Genomic DNA, 20727 nt, shown 5'->3' on the forward strand with positions numbered 1-20727 from the left:
TTACATGATGTAAGTCAGGAAAAACTCCACTGAGGCCAAGAGAGAGACAACAGTGTAGAACTGGTGTGAACATAGAATGGGGCCCCGCGGGTGGTTGTATCTGTTTTGCAGGGTGATTTTAAGTGACCTGTATCCAGACACACACACACACAGAGTGCACTGCCTTTTGTTTTTAGAATGTGGCCTCAGACCCTCTTACAAACCATCCACGCTGAAAAAGTCAAAGACCGTAGGAGGCATGGGTGCCACGTCCAGTGAGTTCCCCTGGCAAGTGAGCATCCAGACCAAAGAGAAGCATTTTTGCAGCGGGTCAATTATAAGCAGCTGGTGGATTTTATCCGCGGCACATTGTTTCACAAATGAACTGTGAGTACTGGGGGACTGGGGGGACAGGGAATCCTTCTCATTGCAGCTGTTGTGTAGAGGCAACACCAGGCAGGGAGCAGTCCTCAAATAAGGTGAGTCAGCCACATTAGCTAGGGACAGACAAGGAAATAAGTATATGCCACATAGAAACTTTCCACACCTCCGGCCTTCACCCCCCTCCAGCCCCATGATGTAGGGATGGAGAAGAGCCTCACTGCACAATCAGACCACATCTCTGACCACGCTGACCTCATGTTAATCAACCATGAAGCCTTTGCTACTCTGGGTGAGCATCCTTACCTTCTGGCTGCTCTAAGAGGGCAACTATTATTAGGCCAGATTCACCCCTTTCCTGCAACGTATCACGCTAGGTAATAATAATAGGATGGTGTAAATTACATCCCCTCCCTCCATCAAAAGCAAGGGAGATTGCAGTGAGCGCATTAGCCAGCGGGTGGCATTTCAGGGGTCAGGGACGTTTCATATCAAGGAAGTGGAGGGGAGAGAAGAATCCATCCTCTCCCTTGTCCCCTGGTCTGGTCTGGTGAGGACACATTTCCCAGCCCCACTTTGGAGGCCGGGGATGAAGAGTCTGCCTCAACCAGCCGCCTCTCGTCTTCTGAGAGGAGGAAGAAGCAGGTCTCTTGGTGCGTCTCACCTTATCCAAACAGGGAGGAGAAAAAGACACCAGGGTGGGATTCGGAGAAACCCAAGTACCCTGGCCTCAAATACCAGTGAAGCGGCTGAGTGGTGGCCCTGTGCGCATCCCTACTTTTTTCATTATCAACTCTTGCCAATAGGACGAGCTAGTGTGCTTTAGCTCCACCCACCGCAAATCCCATCACCCCTGTTAGAGTAACAGTGCTCCTCAATAGCCCTTTGTGCTTGTAAAGCCCCTTCCATCCAAGGATCTCAAGGCACTTTACGAGCCAACTATCACTCTCAGTTTACAGGTAGGGAAAGGGACATTCAGGAACTGGCCCGAGGTCATAAAGGAAATCGGTGGTAGAGCTGCCTGTAGACCTCCTTGCTCCCAACCCCCTGTTTTCACTATTAGCTCTGCTGTCTTCCTGCAGCCTGCCTGGCTTCCACATGAGGTGCATGATGTGCGGTCCTGGGCAAAAACTTTGCACGAAAGTTAGGACGCCTTCCCAATGGAAGTGTCTTTGCCCTTTGGTGAGAAATCAAACATGGCTCTGCTCTTGCACCAACAAAAACCAGAACAATGGTGTTTACTCAAAAATGGTTCAAAAAGATGCAAATAACTGCACACAGATTAGGAGTGTGCTAGGCGCTGCACAAAGATAGTGAGAGATAGTTCTTGCCCCGAAGTACGTCCAACCAGATGGACAAAACAAAGGGTAGGAGGGAAATAGAGGCATAAAAAAGGGGGTGCTCCTGGCCTAAGTTCATACAGTAGGTCAGGAAAACGGATGGTCCAATGGTTAGGTGCTAACCTGGGACTTGGGAGACAGGTTTACTTCCCTTTTCTGCCACAACTTCCTCTGGGACCTTGAGTAAGTCACTAAATACCTGGCCCTGCTGTACTACAGTCAATGAGCACAAGGCCTGCCCCTTAGTCGCCCTGTGCCTTGTTTACCCATCTGTGTTCTGGGGATGCCAGCACGTCCTGTCCTCACCGGGGTGTTGTGAGGATAAATCTATTACAGATTGGGAGGTGATGGGGGCCAGACGATACACATCTAGTGACAGAACCGGAAACGTTTTGAGCAAAACTAAGCCCATTTTCGAACAAGGGTGAATTACCCCCTTTCTCCACAAGTACGTCCAAAGAAATCAGTCTGGCTCCGCCTGGAATAAGGTGCTACTCCCTGTGAGGGAGGGAGGCAGAATCCAGCCTTTTGTGAAAATGGTTTTGCAATGCTGCCAGCGCTAGCGATGAGGTTGGGTTTCCACCCACGGCCTCTATGGCTATCCCAACCCTGCGATGTGCAGCGTGCTCTGAGCTCCCTCTCCGAAGGAGGGTCCCCCCCACCTTTGCAGAAGGACTTTGCTCCCCTTGTTCACGCTTTGACTCCATTTTGTTACTAAGTCCACCAGATCTTTACATAGCCTTTGGGGGAGCCGACTTGGAAAGCCACCAAGTAGAGAAGAAAAAGCTGGACAGGCTGATTCTGCATGAGCACTTCGATAGCGCGAACATGGACAACGACGTAGCCTTGATCCTGCTCGACTCACCGATAGAGTTCAGTGAACAGAAACTGCCCATCTGCTTGCCCTTCATTCGTGACCTTCAGACATGGAAGGGCTGCTGGGTTGCTGGTTGGGGAGCCCCGGTTGCAGGTACTGTACTGTGGGGCGGGCGGTAGGGGGCTATTTGCCAATGAAGTCTGCATTCACTTACTTTAAAATAACCCCCCTACAGCAAAACAGGGGAGGGGTATATATAGCCCAGGCAAGAAGCTGGGGTTTCAGCAAGCCTGCAGCTGCCATTCCTCTCAGTGGGGCAAGGCCCAAACCAAATATACATGACCTAGTGGGCACCCACAGGCCCTGTAAGTTTGGGAGGGAGGCTGTGATGGCAGCCTGCTCTCCCTTCTGCTGGAGATAGCAAGGTAGGTGTGTCAGGAGGAGTGGGGGAGGGAGGAGATGAAGGTGAAAGGTGCTAGGCACCCAGCCTGACCCTTACAAAGAGCAGCCCCCTCCCCAATTTATGACACCCAGGTTCCTTCACATACAGCAGCTCCCCTCAGTCTGAGGCAGCCCCCTCCCCGCCTCCAACATGAGACACCTCACACCTTGAAAAGATAGTTCCAACTGGAGACCACGAAGGCCCCAATTTTCAGTCCCAAAAGCTAGACACACAACAGATTTGGCTGAGATGCAGGTAAATCTGGGCCTAAATTGTGAGCTGTGGTTCATAATGAATGGGAGTTGAGAGCTAGGACCATCCTGGGTGAAAATATGTTCACCGGCTGATTGTTCCCGTGGATTCCAGCCTCTTCGCTCCTCTCCAGCTGGAGGGACCGATTTAGGCGGTGTCACGGAGTCACTGGGGCAGTGCTCTGGAACTACTCCATACGAAGCCAGCCAGCACTCGGCGGGAGCCTCTTCTCTCTAAACATACCGTCTCCAGGGCAAGAAGCTTACACAGCTTCGACCTTCCTGGATCTGACCTCGGAGCATTCAGCATCCCCTTCCACATCGTGTGCTTCCCGCAGCAAGTCTGCCCAGGCTGGGCTCCTGGAGAAGCCAGGGAGTCCTGCGCCCCAACTCCGCAGTCAGATGTGACTCTCAGCCAGCCGGTAAAACAGAAGGATTTTAGTCAACAGGAACACAGCGTAGGGCGGAACTTGTTAGCGCAGAAGTCAGTGACTTTCAGCCAAGTCCATCTTGAGTGGGAGGGGAGCCCAGAGCCAAGGCTCTAGTCCTCCCCCTGCGCCCCAAGCCAGCCGAGACTGACTTGCTTCCAGCTGCCTGGCCCCTACCCTGCCCTTACTACTCCTCTGGCTTTTGCCTTGCTTCCCAGGCCAAGAGTCACCTGGTTGCATCCCCCTCCTGGGTCTCAGGTTATGAAGGGATGGCCATAGCATCCATGCAGGCAGCTGGAGCAGCCCCTGCAAAAGTCACACACCCTTATTCCCACCACCTAGACATTGGTGCAATACACAGGGAAACTGAGGCATGCACCGCATTCATGCAAACCAGTAAGACTCACATAGTCTCACATACAACGTAACAAGGGAAAATCCCCACTATGTCACAGGCGGACAGGATAAAACTGTGAAATGGCCCAGTTTACTCTCTGGTGAAATCCCACTGAAGTAAGAGAATCCACACCAGAACTGAATTTGGCCCAATATTCCTAGCTCAGCTAAACAGTGCTGAAGAGAGATCTTGAGTAAATATTTGAGACTTACTCAAGAAAGGAGACCATTTGGGTAGGATGGTGACAACAACCCAGAGTGTATAACAGCCCCACACTCTACTTGAGCCTATTGTCTCAGCCACGTCTTCTCTCTGAACTCCCACTTTTTATAGTAGAGGGGCTGTATTTTCCTTGCTATCCCTTTTGCCCCCATAAACCATATGATCCTATTTTACTTGTGGTAACAGCAGCGTACAAGCAGAAAGGCCAAGCATGGGAGCAGACGAATGTTGGGCACATGGGGGGGTTTTCTGGGAGTTGGTTCCCAGAAAGTAGTAAATAGAAGGGGTGATTTCCCTGGGGGTTATTCAGTTGTTGTTTCTGGGCATAGGGGCTTCCTCAATGTTTTGTTCTTGTGTACACGTGTTTCCTCAGCAGCGAGTCTTTAATAAGCTGCCTCGCAAAATGGCCAGAGGGGGGCAGTGTTTTCAGCCTCATTTCTCCTAGTCAGGTGCTAGTCAGCCTCTGTACAGTCTGGCTGGCAAAATGCCGCGTTAGCTGAGCTCCCATACGGACGCTGAGCTCACCCTGGGGTCCGTGAAGAAGCTGAAGTTACAATGGCCTACGGACAACTCCTGGGGACAACTCCTAGTGCCCAGCACTTTGGGTGCTGCCAGTGTACTGCCACCTATAGGTCAGCCTGGGGAGGCTGGTGTAACTTTGGAGAGTCCCTTGGAAGCGGAAATTATGCCAGGAGCTATTTTGGCCCCAAGATCGGCCCGGAATCAGAAGGACACAAGGCTGGTATCAAACCACTTTGCCCACCCCTCCCACAGGGAGGCAAGGTTTGTCTTGGAAGAAGCACTGTAGATGCTGAGCTGTGATCAGGGCCATGTTAGTACCTAAAGAGACCCAGGTTCCTCACTGCACAGGGACTCAAGGGGGGTGATCTCCTCTGTTCAGGGACCGTGGGGTCTGGATCACCCTCAGTGCAAACTACGGCAGCTTTAGGGGGTGCCCTCATTGTGCTTCCCTCTGCTATAGCCTCTCTGAGGCTTTCAGCAGCAGGGGATCAGCATGGGGCAAGTCCAACTGCCCCAGCAGCCTCTCCATCCTCACCCCACCTCCACTCCACCACCAGCCTACCACACAAACAGCCCCCTGCACTAGGAAGTGGCACAAGGTTGAGGGTGGGGGTGTTCAGTGCCAAGAAGCATTCACTGGGGAGCCTTGTAGCCACTTTGCGTCTAATGGCCACAGCGTAGTGGTGACCCCCAGCAAAATTCTCTCCTCAGTCTGGTTTAACACTGGTGTCACTCCATTGACTTCAGCTCTGATTTACCACACCATCAGTGAGAGCTGAATCAGACCCTTCCATCATACACAATCCACCGCACAGGCAGAAACATCTCCCAGGTCAAATTCAGGGCTACACACTGCCCCTCGGCAACACTGAGTCCATGTGTTGTGTGGGGAGGGGAGGAGGGATTCACAGCCCGAGGGCCAATTTTGGGCCTAACTTTAACTTTAACCAGGTACTTATGAGATCTCCCAGCATGCACGTGGGAAGGGCTAATTAGGAGGGGCACGTGTCTCCTGCCCTGCGTGAGTCCCTTACAGCTGACATGCCTCCCACTGTGACACCTTCAAAGGGCCTTTCTCTTCCTTTGCTCCTGATGGGTTCTGAAGGGGAATGTGGTTTAAAGGAATGTACTTTTCTTGTAGCCATGAATATTTCAGGCCTTTTCATGGCTCCATAGGAATTTGGTGCATGCAAACACTTTCTGGTTTCTTTTTGAAAAGGGAAATGACCAGTTTGCTAACATGGATTTCAAGTCTATTTGCCACTTAGTAAGAGAAAAAGGTGATGAGTCCTTCAAGGTCTTGGAGATGCCGCAAAGGCACCAAAGGACAAGCAGGGCTGATGTCTAGACCTTGATCATCTCTTGTTCAGAGAACATATTGACCATTCAATTTACTTTGCTATTTTGTGATTCTGTGACCTGCCACTTAGCCCCATGGTGAGTCCAACAATAGATTCTAGATGCTGAGCTGGGGCTTAGCAACCAGTCAAGTGCAATTCATTGCAGAACATCACAAAGAAGAAAAGAGGGTACTGGCCCTCTAAGGGCCAAAAGAGGCTTTTCTATGCCTAAGTCCAGAGTTGAACTGTGGCTTGTTTCAGCCTTACCACACCAGAATTTCCTCATGGCCAGTTCGCAGCCAGCCACAGGATTCTACCCAACCATCACCCGTTTTTTCTAGGGTTATGTCGTTACCGCAGCTGGCCCAGGCCTGTTACTCTGGAGATCCCTAGTCTCAGAAAAGGCAGTTGTGGTTTTCCTTCAGATCAGAGGCAGAAGTTCAACACCCTCCCTGCCAACATCTAGACAGCCTCAATAGACCCCGCCACAGGATCATGTGCTTACTCCTGCTCTTCTCAAATTAGCCTTACAGTCGCTAACAATAATGAGCACTTATAAAAGCTTGGCCTCAAACGTCTTTGTAGAAGAGGATGGATTTTGGTTTGTTTCTCCTTCATCCCTGTTTAACTCAAGTGCAATACAATCTGTTGTCTCTTATACTTGGCTTGTAAGTTCCTCGAGGCAGGGACAGTCAATTTGTTCTGTGTTTGTACAGCGCCTAGCACAGTGCGGTCCTGGCCCACAACTGGGTCTCCAAGGCACTACAAATAACTAAAGAAGAAGACAAAGAACAAGAAAGGATCTTTGTAAAAAGTTCAGCATTTCTACCCTTTCCACCGAGCGGTGAGAAATCTCCTGTTCCAGGTCACTGGTCCTCCAAGACGTTCTCCAGCAAAAACAGGAAAAATTGGTGTTCCTAAAAAAAAAGACAAGCAGAATTTTAAATTATCTACTAAGAAGGCAAAGCACAAGTGCCATTGGTTTGTGGTTTCACCCAAGAATCCCTAGACTGAATTGACAACAGAGAGTGAAATGTCAGCTCCCCAGAGATCCTCAGGGCTGGGAAACATTGGAAGAGTGGCTTGGGGAAGCTGTCCTCCCTGTTTTATAATGAAAGGGTGAAATTCACACCTGTGGGCCTTAAGGCTTGTGCTGCACCCTCTACACATGAGTGAATTTCACTCTACACATCCCTGTATTCACACCCTACACACTATTGTAACAATCTTTGTACACACTAGGCCTTGTGAGGTATCATTTGAAAATGAATAGCTCACTGATCATTACTATTCTTGTGTGATGTCTGCATGCAGGGGGTACTGAGAGTTATGAATAGCTCCTGGAAGTAGAACTAAAGTGTGTGCAAACAAGATGTGTCAGGGGTGTTGTTACACGGATCTGTCCTACCAAGAAATGTGTATTTACCTCAATTTACATAGAAAGAGCGTAAACAGACCCATCAAGCTAAGGAGTGTGGAGAAGAGACAGCATGACTACACCCCAGCAGGGAAGAGACTCTTTCTCTGAGCTACAAAGACAGAGCGGGCTGAACCTCAAGTGATAAGCAACTGACTGTATAAAATATTACTGTCTTATCAGGGTGTATATATAGAGTGAGATCTTTTCAGCAAGCTAATGACACACTGGTGATTAATATCACTGTGAAATGTACATATTAACACTATGTGAGGAATTATGAATACTCACTTATACTATGTTTGATAGTGTGTGGTCAAACCAAGGAAGGAGCAATTCTCACCCAGACAGGAGGGGGGCAGCTATTTACCTGTCTCCTGTGTGAATTAAGCATGGCAGAATCGAAACAATGGAAGCCCCGTTTACATGCAGGGGAAGCCCACAGCATGGGAAGAACAGCATGAGGCCAGCTTCCCAGTGGACACAGCAAGCTGAGCACACAGGAGAGCTTCCTGCCTCCTGCAGCAAGGCATTGAACTTTGGGAGATATAAGGGAGGACAAGAAACCACCTTTGGCATCCATCAAGGGAACAGAGAGCTCTTGCAAGCCGAGAAAGATGGATCCTTACCAAGGGGGGAAGGGTTGAAAACTCTGGAACTGAATATAGGTGAGAAACCTGCTTAGGCAAAGATCTTTCACCTAGGAAGACAAGGGAAGCAAGCGTCCTGTATTCTTGTGGAAGGTCCTGACTGAGGGAAAGTCAGCCCTGGCTGGGAAGAAGGAAGATTGGTGAAAGAAACTACCTGTATCTTCCTAGATCAAGACGTAGCCTTTTAGATGCTTGTTTTCACTTGTATTTGCTTGTAACCCTTTCTAACTTGATTCCTTTTATTTAGCATCACTTAACGTATTGTGTTTTATTTTACTACAAACCAGCTTAGTGTGGTGTTTAAGGAAAAGGGTGTATTCACCCCAGTTAAGTTAATAAGCTGTGATGTGTTTTTGTGTCTTTAAATGAACAAATGAACCATACTATTTCCCTGACCTGTCCAGGAGCAGGCTGGACATTGCAGAGCACAAGGTTTGGGGCAAATTCAGGACTTGCAGTGTGTTGGGGTCACCTTGCTGGTTGTAACCCAGGCTGGTGGAAGTCAAAGTGGGGCTGTAGACAGGCTGCTGGAGTCAGAGCTGCTGAACCAGGGCTGTCTACACACAGACACTCAGGCTGTGACCTGCATGCTGGGAGGCTGGCTGGGAGCATCCCAGGCAGTGAGTTACAGCAGTAGAGCTTTGTGCGGGTTACAGGGCAGGCGGTGACACAACCCCTCACCGGTCTGGATTGCATTCCCACACGTGAAACACACAAAGAGGGGACTTCACTCTCCAGGACTGTCATGCTTTGCAGTTACAGTGTCTTGGGTAGGGACCTCGCCTGTCCCTCTCAGCTGGAGGTCAAAGAGGCTTGCAGTTGTCGGGAGCTCTAAATTCAGTAATTTTGCAGCTGAGTAACCTACTGGGCTGAACTCACTATTCTTCTAAGTCGATGGAGATTTGCTAGGCATTCATTTGCCCCCCTGATTGCCTGTTCTGCTCCCTGCGTTGCTTTTATTTGTCTAATTGGTACTTATAGCCCTTGCTTCCTCTTCAGAGCAGTGCTATCTAGATAACCCTCCTGTACACTGCTGCTTGTTAAAGGGCATAGAAGGGGCTGCTCATCTGGGTGCTTATCACCTCCAGGGACTTCTGCTGCAGTGATTGCCTCTGCACCCCCACTGCAGGGTTGGGGTTGGAGACCCACAGTTTAGCCTGAGGGTCGATATGCCGTGGCTCTGATCCGACTCCAGATATGTGAATTATATGGTTTTAGATTGTTCCTTAACCACCCATAACCCCTACACACTCTCTCTCTCTCCTCCCTTTCTCCGGCTAGGGGACAAGACGACATTAACCAAGAGGCTAAAGAAAATGGAGATGAAGCTGATCAGCAAGAAGCAGTGCTCCGAGTGGGTCCCGGAGCTAACGGAGAACACACTGTGTGCTGGCTCTGCGGAAGGAGGGAAGGATGCCTGCCAGGTAAAGTAAGCAGGCCACTGTGCTGCTGACGTCAGCAGAAAAAATCACAATGGAAGCTGATTTGCTATGGGAATGAACATTGATCCCTTCCGCAGCTCCCTGGGGTTGCTAATGTTTCACCGCATGTGTTCAGGGCATGAAACTCCAAAGAGTGCAGCCAAGGAACTGGCAGAATATCTCGTTGCCTCGTTAAAAAGGGATATTGAAGAGGACAGCAGGATGCGGGGCTCCCTGGGTGAGCAGGTGCTCGCAGTGCTGTGGAAACAGCCTGCTCAGTTCCACGGAGGACACTGCACCTTGCATTGCTCGTAAGCAACCCCCCATCTGTCACTCCAGGAGCAGAACTCATGGAGCTGTTTTCATCCTCCTCAGCTAAAAAGACAGGTGGACTTGATGCAGGGTGTTGGAAGGGGCATGGAGAACCAAAAGGAGGAAAAAATGAGATGATCTCAGACTACCCCTTCCCAGAACTATATATTACATGGGGAGGAGTAGCTTGGACAGCTCAGGGGACTGGGAAGGTGAGATGGAGCCTGTTGTAGCAAAGCAGCTGGCTCAAACCAAAAGTAGGTACAGACCAAGAGTTGTTACTATCTGCTGGCTGGTTGGCGACTGATGTGACAAGGAGTGTGGTGGTCTCAGGCCCTGTTAGTATGCCAGTGTATCTATATGCCAGCAGAGCCCCTAGTGTAGAGGCAGCATATGCTGGCAGAAGGAGTTCTCCTCCTGGCATATCTACACAACCTGCCTGAACAAGGTTAGCTTTGCTGACAAAAGTACTCTTGGGTCGGCATAGCTGCGTCTATGTCGGGAGCTTTGGTGGCGTAGCTAAGTCGGCCAAGGAGAGGTGCTTTTTTCTTGTTGTTGGTTTCTGAGCAAGTCTAAACTTGGCAGTGGAGACCCGGCCGCAGTCCAGTTCCCATAGACAGGACGTGACGGTCTCTTATTGTGATACAGAAAACCAGCGTATGAGGCGTGAGTGGAGAATTGGCTTCTGCACCAGTGGTAACAAATGGAGAATGCCTCTCCCTCTCCTATGGTCAATGCTGCAGAAGACGTACGTGTGTATAAATCCCAGAAGGGTGTAAACACCAAGTGCTGGGGATTGGTCAGGTTTGTCCGCGGAGGGGAGGGAGGGGGGAAGGAGAGTAAGAGCAGAAGAAACGGGAAGAAATTCAATAAAGGAGAGTTCAGGCTGAATATCAGCAACCCTTCCTAACTGGGAGGTCGGTCCAGCTCCGAGCGCACAAGGCTTTGACACCACAGAAACACCAGCAGAACTGGCAGCAAGTAGACAGCCTCCCCCGCCCTCTTGATGGCTATCCCAGTTTGAGGTATCAAGGCTGAAGGAGCCTTGGAGACTGGACGACTCTGCCATCCGTAGAAGCAATGCTTCCAGCTCAGGACTGAGTCACATTGAAAGAGTCGCATGGCTCAGCTTTGCTTTGAGGAATCAGTCTTTGGAGAGACGGAGAACTGCAGTCTCCAGAGCTATTAATCTGTCAGCTTTCACCTACATGAAATTCCTTTCAAATTTTTAAAAAGAAAACTGCCATGGAGTAGCATTAATATAATTAAATAATGCCCTTGTCTATTCTTGCCATAAATTGCACGTTTGATTTATGCTATTGCAACAGCTAGACTATCCGTACCAGCATAATGAATCTCATGTAGCCAAAAAGTTGACTGGGTCTTTATTTTGATCTATAACACGCTAGAGTACAGTGAGAAATGAGGAAGTAATGTGGAACTGAACAGAAAGGGCCTGCGTACAAGAAAACGTTCCCCATGCCCTGAATCATAGAATCATAGAATAGCAGGGTTGGAAGGGACCTCAGGAGGTCATCTAGTCCAACCCCCTGCTCAAAGCAGGACCAATCCCCAACTAAATCATCCCAGCCAAGGCTTTGTCAAGCCTGATCTTAAAAATATCTAAGGAAGGAGATTCCACCACCTCCCTAGGTAACCCATTGCAGTGCTTCACCACCCTCATGTGTGTGAAATGCCAGGAGTCTTGAGATTAACATGAGCCCAATGTTCCTGCTACTGTCCATCTTCAGCACAAGCTTGGCAAGTTACTAATATGGCTTGGCCAGGGAGAAATGTGTTGTAGCTTGAAATTGTGGGAAAATCCTAGGCGAGGAACTAGAGCTGGTGGCAAAAAATCCGATGAAATGCTTTTAAATTGTAATTTGCCAATTTGTCCAAAATGAAATGTTTTGCAGAGGTGGTTCAGTTTCGATGAAGTTTTCCTGCCAACTGGCCTGTCTGGCTGGTAAGCTAGTGGGGAGATGAGAGCCTGGAATCTCTGGGAACCCCGGACCCTAGACTCATGGCTTCTCTGCACCTTGGGTTCCCAGGGCTTCTAAGGTCCCTGGCTCCAGGGCAGCCCATGAGGCAGAGTGCCCCAGAGGCAAGGCTCCATTCTCTTTTGTGGAAAATTTTGAAATATCGAAATCTTCTGCCAAATGGAATTGCCTTTCTCTACTCCGCTCTAGAAAGAACCTAAACCAGGACGCAGACAGCAGCACCGCAGTAACATGGATTCGCCCCTGTTCAAACAGGGGTAGGAATTCATTAGTCTGGAATTTGTGTTTAAACCTGTTTTTATTCTTTGAGCCCCAGTACGGATGGGACCCAGTAAACTTAGAGCAAGGAGGAGGGGAAAGGATGTTATTTCATGGACGCATTCTCAGTGTCATGAAAGGGTTCTGAGTGCTGTCCAGGTGCACCGTAGGGAAGCACTCTAATCTGTCTCATTTAGAGATGGTCTGGAACCAAAATCCTGGATCCAAACACCTCCACACATTGGGGATGTTCAGGTCTGGATATACCTACTGCTGACATAACATAGCCACTTAGGTGCAGCACAGGAAATGGTACACTTCTCTGTCTGCCTCCCCAGATGTTGTATGCCACTGCTTCCCCCTGGATGGATAATCCCAAGTGTGTACCGCCCTGGCTCTCCATCTTGTGTTACAACATAATAGTACTTATGCATCACAGGCCGATTTGTTACTAGTCATCACTGTCATGAATGATGACATTTTAAGGAGGGAGCCTCCGCGAATGCTGGACTGCTAGAAAGTGTATGTGACTGTAACAGGTTTTGTTGAGGCAAACTATAGAGAATCTCATCTGTTATGCCGTGACAGAAGCATAACTATTTTGTGGGTTATTGATGGTGTCTCTATAATATACCAGGAATATTCAGTAGTGAATGTCCCAGCTCTTTTTACCTTTAAAAAAATCAATTCAATTAAACAAATCTATTGAACGCCAGCTACTTAAAGGTTCTTTAGACGTCTACAGAATGGCTTTGAATGAATGCTAATAGAATCGGTAGTTGACTGGCTCTATTTAGCCGTAAATACTAGGCTGATCAAGGTACACATACACTTCAGAACAGGCTGTACAGATTTCCTGTGTAGTTCATATGTGCTCCTTTTCTCCCATGACCCCTGAATCACATATTGGGTTTAGTTCCTTGTTTTCTTAAGCACCCTTTGTTAGATTCTGAAGCAAAGAAAATGATTAAGGGGCTGGGGCACATGAGTTACGAGGAGAGGCTGAGGGAACTGGGGTTATTTAGTCTGCAGAAGAGAAGAGTGAGGGGGGATTTGATAGCACCCTTCAACTACCTGAAAGGGGGTTCCAAAGAGGATGGAGCTTGGCTGTTCTCAGTGGTGGCAGATGACAGAACAAGGAGCAATGGTCTCAAGTTACAGTGGGGGAGGTCTAGGTTGGATATTAGGAAAAACTATTTCACTAGGAGGGTGGTGAAGCACTGGAATGGGTTACCTAGGGAGGTGGTGGAATCTGCATCCTTAGGGGTTTTTAAGGCCCAGCTTGACAAAGCCCTGGCCAGGATGATTTAGTTGGTGTTGGTCCTGCTTGGAGCATGGGGTTGGACTAGATGACCTCCTGAGGTCTCTTCCAACCCTAATCTTCTATGATTCTATGAAAGGCATTAGCAATAATTAAAGTCTTTAAGGGAAAATGCTTGCTAAACTCCTTGCTTATTTAGTGAGCATAAGAACATAAGAATGGCCATACTGGGTCAGACCAGTGGTCCATCTAGCCCAGTATCCTGTCTTCCAACAGTGGACAGTGCCAGGTGCTTCAGAGGGAATGACCAGAACAAAGCAATTGTCGAGTGATCCATCCCCTGTCGTCCAGTCCCAGCTTCTGGCACTCAGAGGCTTAGGGACACCCAGAGCATAGGGTCGTGTCCCTGACCATCCTGGCTAATAATTGTTGATGGATTTATCCCTCATTGAAGATTTGGGAAATATCCCGGTTTTATTTTGGAAGGTTTCTGGAAACGAGAGGAGCTGGATAGACCAGTGCTTTGGCAAATGGAACAGAGAGTTGTTTACTTTGACGTCAGTTAAAATCTTATTCAGATCATAACTGAAGGAACGATGATCTTATGGATAAGGCATTGGATTGGGACACAGGACAACACTGTTTGACTCCAAGTGTGACTCTGGGCAAACCACTCTGCACCTTAGTTCGCCATCTGTAAATGGGGGTAATATTCCTATATTGGTGATTTATGGTGTAAGGTCTCGGGGGGCAGGGACTGACTCTACAGTGCCTAGCACATTGGGGCCGTTACACACTACTGAAATACAAATAATAATAACAAACATTGTTCCCATCTCGTGGCTAGTCTATGTGAAGTGGTGGGTCTCACTCCAGTTCCCCGGGACCAGGCAGTCAGATACCCTAGTGATGAATGCAAGCTCACCAAACAACATCATCACAGATGGCCAGCTGTTGGCAATCTCAGCAGGGAGGCCCAGATTTGAGCAGCCCGTGGAGTCTAATCTGCCCTCTCAAACAAGCACACGGTTCAGTGGCTTGGTGGTCTAACGCTAACATTCCTGCTTTGTGTCTTGGTGGTCATGCGTGCTAATCCCTCACACAAGTGGCAAAGACCCACAACACTTTGCGTCAAACTGAGCTGGCACATAAATGGAACAGAAAGCCTTGTGAAAGAGGGAATATTCATTAAATAACAAATCTGCAAATGACCGATGATAATGATACCTATTGAAAAACTGAAGAGGTTCAGAGAAAAGCTACAAGAAAGATAAAGGGATTGGAAAACATGTCTCATCATGGAAGACTCAAGAAGAACAATCTATTTAATTTATCTAAGAGAAGATTAAGGGGCAACTTGATCACAGTCTACAACTATCAACATGGGGAACAGAAATCTGATAATAGAGGGCTCTTCAGTCTTGCAGACAAAGATATAACAAGAATCAATGGCTGGAAGTTGAAGCTAGACAAATTCAGACTGGGAATAAGGCACAAATTTTTAACCGTGAGGGTAATTAACCAGTGGAACAACTTACTAAGGGTTGGGGTGGATTCTCCATCATTGGAAATTTTCAAATCAAGGCTGGAGGTTTGTTCTGAAAGATCTGCTCTTGTTCAAACAGGAATTAATTTGGGGAAGTCAGATAAGAGGCATGTTATGCAGGTCAGACTAGATGATTGAAACGATCCCTCTGGCCTTGGAATCTAGCTACTCTCAAGCACTTACATAGCCCTTTTCACTGTTAGATACTAAAGCACTCAAAGATGAGCTCTTTCTCCAAATGTTCTCTGTGAAATCTAGTCTAGGAGCTTACATGATCTTCATCACTGTAGCATCTGAGCAGTGCTTACTTTATAATGAAAGAGGTACTGGGATTCAAGCAATTAGGTGCTGGGACTCAAGCAATGTTTTTACATTCATAACTGATGCAGCACACCCAGAAGTGCCAAGCCTAGAGGTGCCGGGGCTCAGCCCTGGCAAGCCCTGGCACAAATTAAGCACTGCCTCTGAGCACCTTGTGGTCACTAATGGATTTTGTCCTTACAACATCCCTGTGAGCAGAGCAGTGCTATTATCCCCATTGTATAGATGGGGAATTCAGGCACATGGTAGATGAAGCAACTTGTCCAGGCTGTCAAAGGGAGCTTGTGGCTGAGCCGGGAACCCCAATCGCATGAGCCCCAGGCTAGTGCCCTAACCACTAGATCAATCCTTCCTGCCCACATGTTACAAAATATCATTTGTGTGGCAGGTTCGATTTCCCCTCCCCACAACTTTCCCTAGAGATGATGCATTCAGAAACAAAATTATTTGTGACAGTCATCCATTCGCAAAAGCCTTTACCTCCCTCCCCGCCAATGGCAAATGTTATCGGTTCACATGCCGGTCTTAGTCGATGTGTAGACCAACCCAGAAATGAAACCAGCTATGACTTGCAAAGGCTGTGTATTCACCCAATAAGCAGCAAGTGGGTTGTTCTCCCACCTAAAAAGATGTCTGAATGTGTTTCTTTGGATAAATTACAATGTTGCCGGCATAAATAAAAATAAGGGGGAATGTGACTTGGGGCCTCATGGAAGCCCATTGACCTCATTGGACAAAGGAGATAATAGTTGGATGCCTCCAAGAAGTAAGGTGCCTTTTTTAAGGGCCGTTTCTGCCAAAACTCAAAATTATTTACCAGCAACTATGCCATCCCCATCTCCTTTTCGAATGGGAGGATTCACACGGAGTGCATGAATTAAGCATGAGATCTGATTTAATGTGGTTGTTTTTACCTGTCCCTAAGCTGGAATGCAGAGCACTTGAAGCAAAGAGGCTATTTTTAGCTAACTCAGTGCCCTGGGACTGGATGCTTTAACTAATTAGCAGCAGCAAATGCCTGGTGTGTATTGCTGACCCACGTTACTCCACAGCAGGCTGGAAGCTGAAAGTTCCCATGGAGCTGGGTTTGGTATGGTCAGAGATGTCACGAAAAATGCTGATGGAATTAGTCCCGTTGCAGTGAGCCTGGTTTGGGGACAGTGTTCTGCTCAGCAGGACTCTGTGCTTCTCACACCCATAAGAATGGTGCACCTTGGGACAGATGTTTAAAGGGATTTAGGCACCTAAAGAGGCAGATAGGTGCCTAGTGGGGTTTTCAAAAGCCCCGAGGTGGAGGGTCTTGGAACCGTAGGCATTTAGGCCTTTTGAAAATCCTGCTGGGTCCCTATCTGCATCTTAGGTGCCTAGATGCCTTCAAAATCTGGTACCTTGAGGCTCTTCCACTGGGAAAGGGATTAGAGGTAGGATCTGCAGGAAGGAGATAAGGCAAAATGGATCTGCATCCATCCAGTGAGTTTGCAGGGCATTGCCTAGCTTTCTCCAACTGCAGCTTTTCAGGTGCCTGTCTCTGCTGCTGATGTATCAGGCACTGTAGCCAGCTCTCTCCCCTTACCTAAGCCCTGACTGAATGCACGCTGCACACCGGACAGTGCAAAGGAAGAGACAAACGTGCACCATCGTTAACTGGGGTTGTGGGGGGAAATAGCGACTGTATAAAATGAAAACTTGACGAGCTGCAGCCTTGACTGTGTGATCTAGAGCTTTGAATATTGGATTCCTGGGTTTTATTCCCCATGCTGCCATTGACCCACTAGTTTGTATAAACCAGATCACTTCTCTGCTTCTGTTTCCCCAGCTATAAAAGAGGGACCTACCCCCCTAAGCTGTGTCAAGCCATTCTGATGCTCTCTTGTAAAAAACCCTTCATAAGCGTAAGCCATTGTTAGCAGGCAGCCTCTGAGAATATACAGCAGCTTGTAAATTACACCCACACTAGGAGCTTTGTTTTTCATACTGCAGTAGGATGCATGACATGCAGCCTCATTGCTACAGAATAAGGCATGTGGGGCCTGATCCTGCGTCTGCTGAAGTCGCTAGCGAAGTACCCATTGATTTCAAAGAGCGTGGGCCTTAGAAGAGGTATGTTCAAATGGGACGTTGTGCCTATGGCTAGTTAGAGTGCGTGAGTCAGAGGTCTTTGCAAGGAGAGCATCAGTATGACCCATTGACCTATAGGGTTCAAATGGGGACGAGGTCCGTCTTTGGCTTCTGTGTTTGTGTAGAGCCCAGCTCAGATGGGAGCCTGGTCCGTGACTGAGGCTCCAAAGTGCTACTGCAAATGAATGTTAATAAATAATACTCATGATGAGTTTATGCAACATTGACTCCGCATTTAGCAGTATTTTTCCCGGCAGTTAAAAGGCACCAGGAAAAAAAAAATATATGAACACCCTGTGGGCCTGAACGCTGCATCGGTTGAAGCCAAAAGGATCTCTGCTATAGATTTCGGTGGGAGCCGCAAGCCCATTTCCTTGCTCATTAGTGAATCCAAGGCAGCGGTTCTGGGGAGCTGCATGGATGGAGGAGGCCGCATGTGCCGACGTTTTCAAACGGGGATGAAAGTGAGAGACAGCACTGCCCAGGAAAGCCTTCGCTTTGCTCTGGAAATGTGTTTAGATGGCATGCCTTACATGCCACATCAATTATTGGAGACAAGAAAGTAAAATGGTGGGGCCTGGTGAGAGAGATATGTCTGGAATATTTACAGCACCGCCTTGAAAGCACTTAGACTGAAATGAAGTCGTCTGAAATTTACAAGAGCGAGGCTGTAGCTTCCCGAGTGCTTTTTGATCAGTACAGCATGTTGGTTCCCTCTCTCTTACACAGGGGGGCCTGGCTACATCTGTACTTATAGATCACACAGGAAACTCAACAAATCATTCTCTTTCAAGCCACATCAGCAAATGCAGGCACCTGCCTTTTCAGTGTGGCAGTAATGCAGGGTGGAGGTTTGTGTGCATCAGCTGGTCTCCTCTGTAAATGGGAGCTTGGTCTCCGTGCCCTTCGGTGGGTTACAGAAAGGTTTGATGGGATTGATTGTTCATAGTTTGCTAATGAGCTGCTGAAATGTCATCTCAACCCCCACCCCCACCAGCCATGACTGGCACCTAGCTGGCCCCCTCCTTCAGTGGTGGATTAGCCAATGGGCCGACTGGGCCCCTACCCAGGGGCCCCGGACAATTGGGAGGGGCATAAAAATGGGCACCCCAACTTGCCCCCCAGCAGAAACGCTGGGCAAGCAGGGCGGGGGAAGGAGCGCTGGGTGGGTGGGGTGCGGGAAGCCCCAGGGCCCAGAGCCCCGCTGTGGCCCCGGGACTGGAGGAGCTCTCGCTCCCTGCCACGGCCTCGGGGCTAGGGGAGCTCTCACTCCCCGCTGCGGCCCTGGGACCGTGGTGGTGGTGGTGGTGGGAGATAGAGCTTCTTCAGTCTTGGGGCCACAGTGAGGAGGGGGGCAGAAAGGAGAAAATGGGTTGCCTGGCACCAGTGGGGGTGGAATGGGGCAGGACCGTGGGTAGAACAGGGGTGGGGGCCACAGGGAGAAGGGTAAGAATGGGGTGGGGCCTTGGGTGGGTCCACAGGTGGAAGGGGCAGAACCACACCCAGGCAGAAGGGGTGGGGAGAGGCCCCCCACTTGCTCTGGCCCAGGGCCCCACAAAACCTTAATCTGCCTCTGGCTGCATTAGTAGTCTCTGTGGAAGGCCCAAGCATTGAATGGTCTCTCCCATACACTGAGCTACCCTCTCTCTCTCTCTCTCCCTCTCTCCTAGAGGTTGTCTTTTAAGGTTAAAGCACATTGATGGGGTGGTGTGGCGGCAGCTTGCATTGCTACTGCCCATGATCCTTGACCAGCATCCTGATCTTACACTGAGAAAACACCTTCCCTGCTGAATTGCTCCAGGGAGATCTCACAGAGGTGGGCCTGCTCTGTGAAATGTTCACCCTCGGAAGGGCTCTGTGTTTGATTTTCCCCATTCAGGCCCAGCCCTGGCTTAACTCTGGGATCCAGCTGCTGTAAAAGATGCTGTTCATCATCCCCTTGTGCTCTCTTTGTAACCCCTAGGGAGACCACGGGGGACCTTTGGTTTGCACCTATGGAGACGTCATGAAGTGGTTCGCACTTGGCATAGTCAGCGGCAGAGAAGGCTGCGGGGAAAAACAGCATCCCGGAATGTACACCTTCATTTTCAACTACTTGGAGTGGATCCAGGCAGAGACAGCCAGGGAAGGGAAGCCTTTTATCCCCGAAGGGCTGGATAACATCACAATTTCAAAGCGGCTTCGCTCCGGCGCTAGGAAGCAGCCTGCATCTCCTGCTTCTTCGCTCCTTTTGTTTTTCTATTTTACTATTTTGCTCATGATGATTTTCAAATCATACTAAAAATCAGTTTCACCATCCTGATTCTCCTCTCCTTTATAGAAATCTTCATAACAACACCTATCGCTTACAGAGACACTTCATCAGTAGATCTCAAAGCACTTAGAATATCAGGGTTGGAAGAGACCTCAGGAGGTCACCTAGTCCAACCCCCCTGCTCAAAGCAGGACCAATCCTGAATTTTTGCCCCAGATCCCTAAATGGCCCCCTCAAGGATTGAGCTCACAACCTTGGGTTTAGCAGGCCAAAGCTCAAACCACTGAGCTATCCCTCCGCCTCCCCCTGCCTTTACAATCTTTAATGGATTTATCCTCACTACAGCCCTGGTGGGGAACTGAGGCATCAGGAGGCTAAGTTACTTGCTTAAGGTCAGACAGGGAGTACGGAGGAGCTGAGAATTACTAGTTACCAATATGCTTTTGTGTGGGATCATCCAGTGAAGCTCCATGTTAATGATATGAGCTAATGACAATGTGATGGATGATGAATTAGAGATACAGCAGAGAGACCGTCAGAAACTAAATCAATAAACATAGAAAATCTGGAAAACAGAAGTCCTGACCCTTTCAAAAGTCAGCACTTCCCAAACAGTTGCATCAGAAACAAGCAGTTATTTCCTAGTCTAAGTACAGTTCCAGGAAATACAGGGGTATCTGAAAAAAGAAAAGGAGTACTTGTGGCACCTTAGAGACTAACCAATTTATTTGAGCATGAGCTTTCGTGAGCTTTCGTCTAAGGTGCCACAAGTACTCCTTTTCTTTTTGCGAATACAGACTAACACGGCTGTTACTCTGAAACCTGTCATTATGCAAGGGGTATCTGAGATATCATTGCAGGAAAAGTTGCTGGTAAATAGTCTTTCAATTGCAGCCACTGAAGATGCTTTGAAATTTCAAATTTGGCCTATGACTAACCACTGTCATTGCTTTTGAATGTTGGGCTTACTTGGGACAAGGTGCTACAGAAAAAATTAAAAGGAGTACTTGTGGCACCTTAGAGACTAACCAATTTATTTGAGCATAAGCT

General features: G+C 48.6%; 1 protein-coding gene across 2 annotated transcripts; it reads left to right on the plus strand.

Moving 5' to 3' along the window:
- The first annotated feature begins 394 nt into the window (after nt 1-394).
- Nucleotides 395-19710, plus strand: PRSS55 (serine protease 55). Of its 2 annotated transcripts, none has more exons than XM_077812362.1 (3): nt 395-2670; nt 9468-9610; nt 19387-19710. In XM_077812362.1, the coding sequence occupies exons 1-3, from the start codon at nt 2295-2297 to the stop codon at nt 19702-19704; spliced, it is 837 nt and encodes a 278-aa protein (XP_077668488.1). In that variant the 5' UTR covers nt 395-2294; the 3' UTR covers nt 19705-19710. The 2 variants fall into 2 exon arrangements, with proteins under 2 accessions (XP_077668488.1, XP_077668489.1); XM_077812363.1 differs by having other exon boundaries at nt 9468-9615; nt 19387-19543.
- The last annotated feature ends 1017 nt before the right edge of the window (nt 19711-20727 follow it).

The sequence above is a fragment of the Eretmochelys imbricata genome, chromosome 3 (assembly GCF_965152235.1).
Source record: "Eretmochelys imbricata isolate rEreImb1 chromosome 3, rEreImb1.hap1, whole genome shotgun sequence".
NCBI lineage: Eukaryota > Metazoa > Chordata > Testudines > Cheloniidae > Eretmochelys > Eretmochelys imbricata.

What these genes read in the sequence shown, in the direction of transcription:
- PRSS55 (XM_077812362.1), top strand. Translation starts at nt 2,295, where the DNA reads ATGGCTATCCCAACCCTGCGATGTGCAGCGTGCTCTGAGCTCCCTCTC. An exon ending in TTGGGGAGCCCCGGTTGCAG is followed by an intron (nt 2,671 to 9,467) that starts GTACTGTACTGT and finishes TTCTCCGGCTAG; the next exon opens with GGGACAAGACGACATTAACC. An exon ending in GAGGGAAGGATGCCTGCCAG is followed by an intron (nt 9,611 to 19,386) that starts GTAAAGTAAGCA and finishes TGTAACCCCTAG; the next exon opens with GGAGACCACGGGGGACCTTT.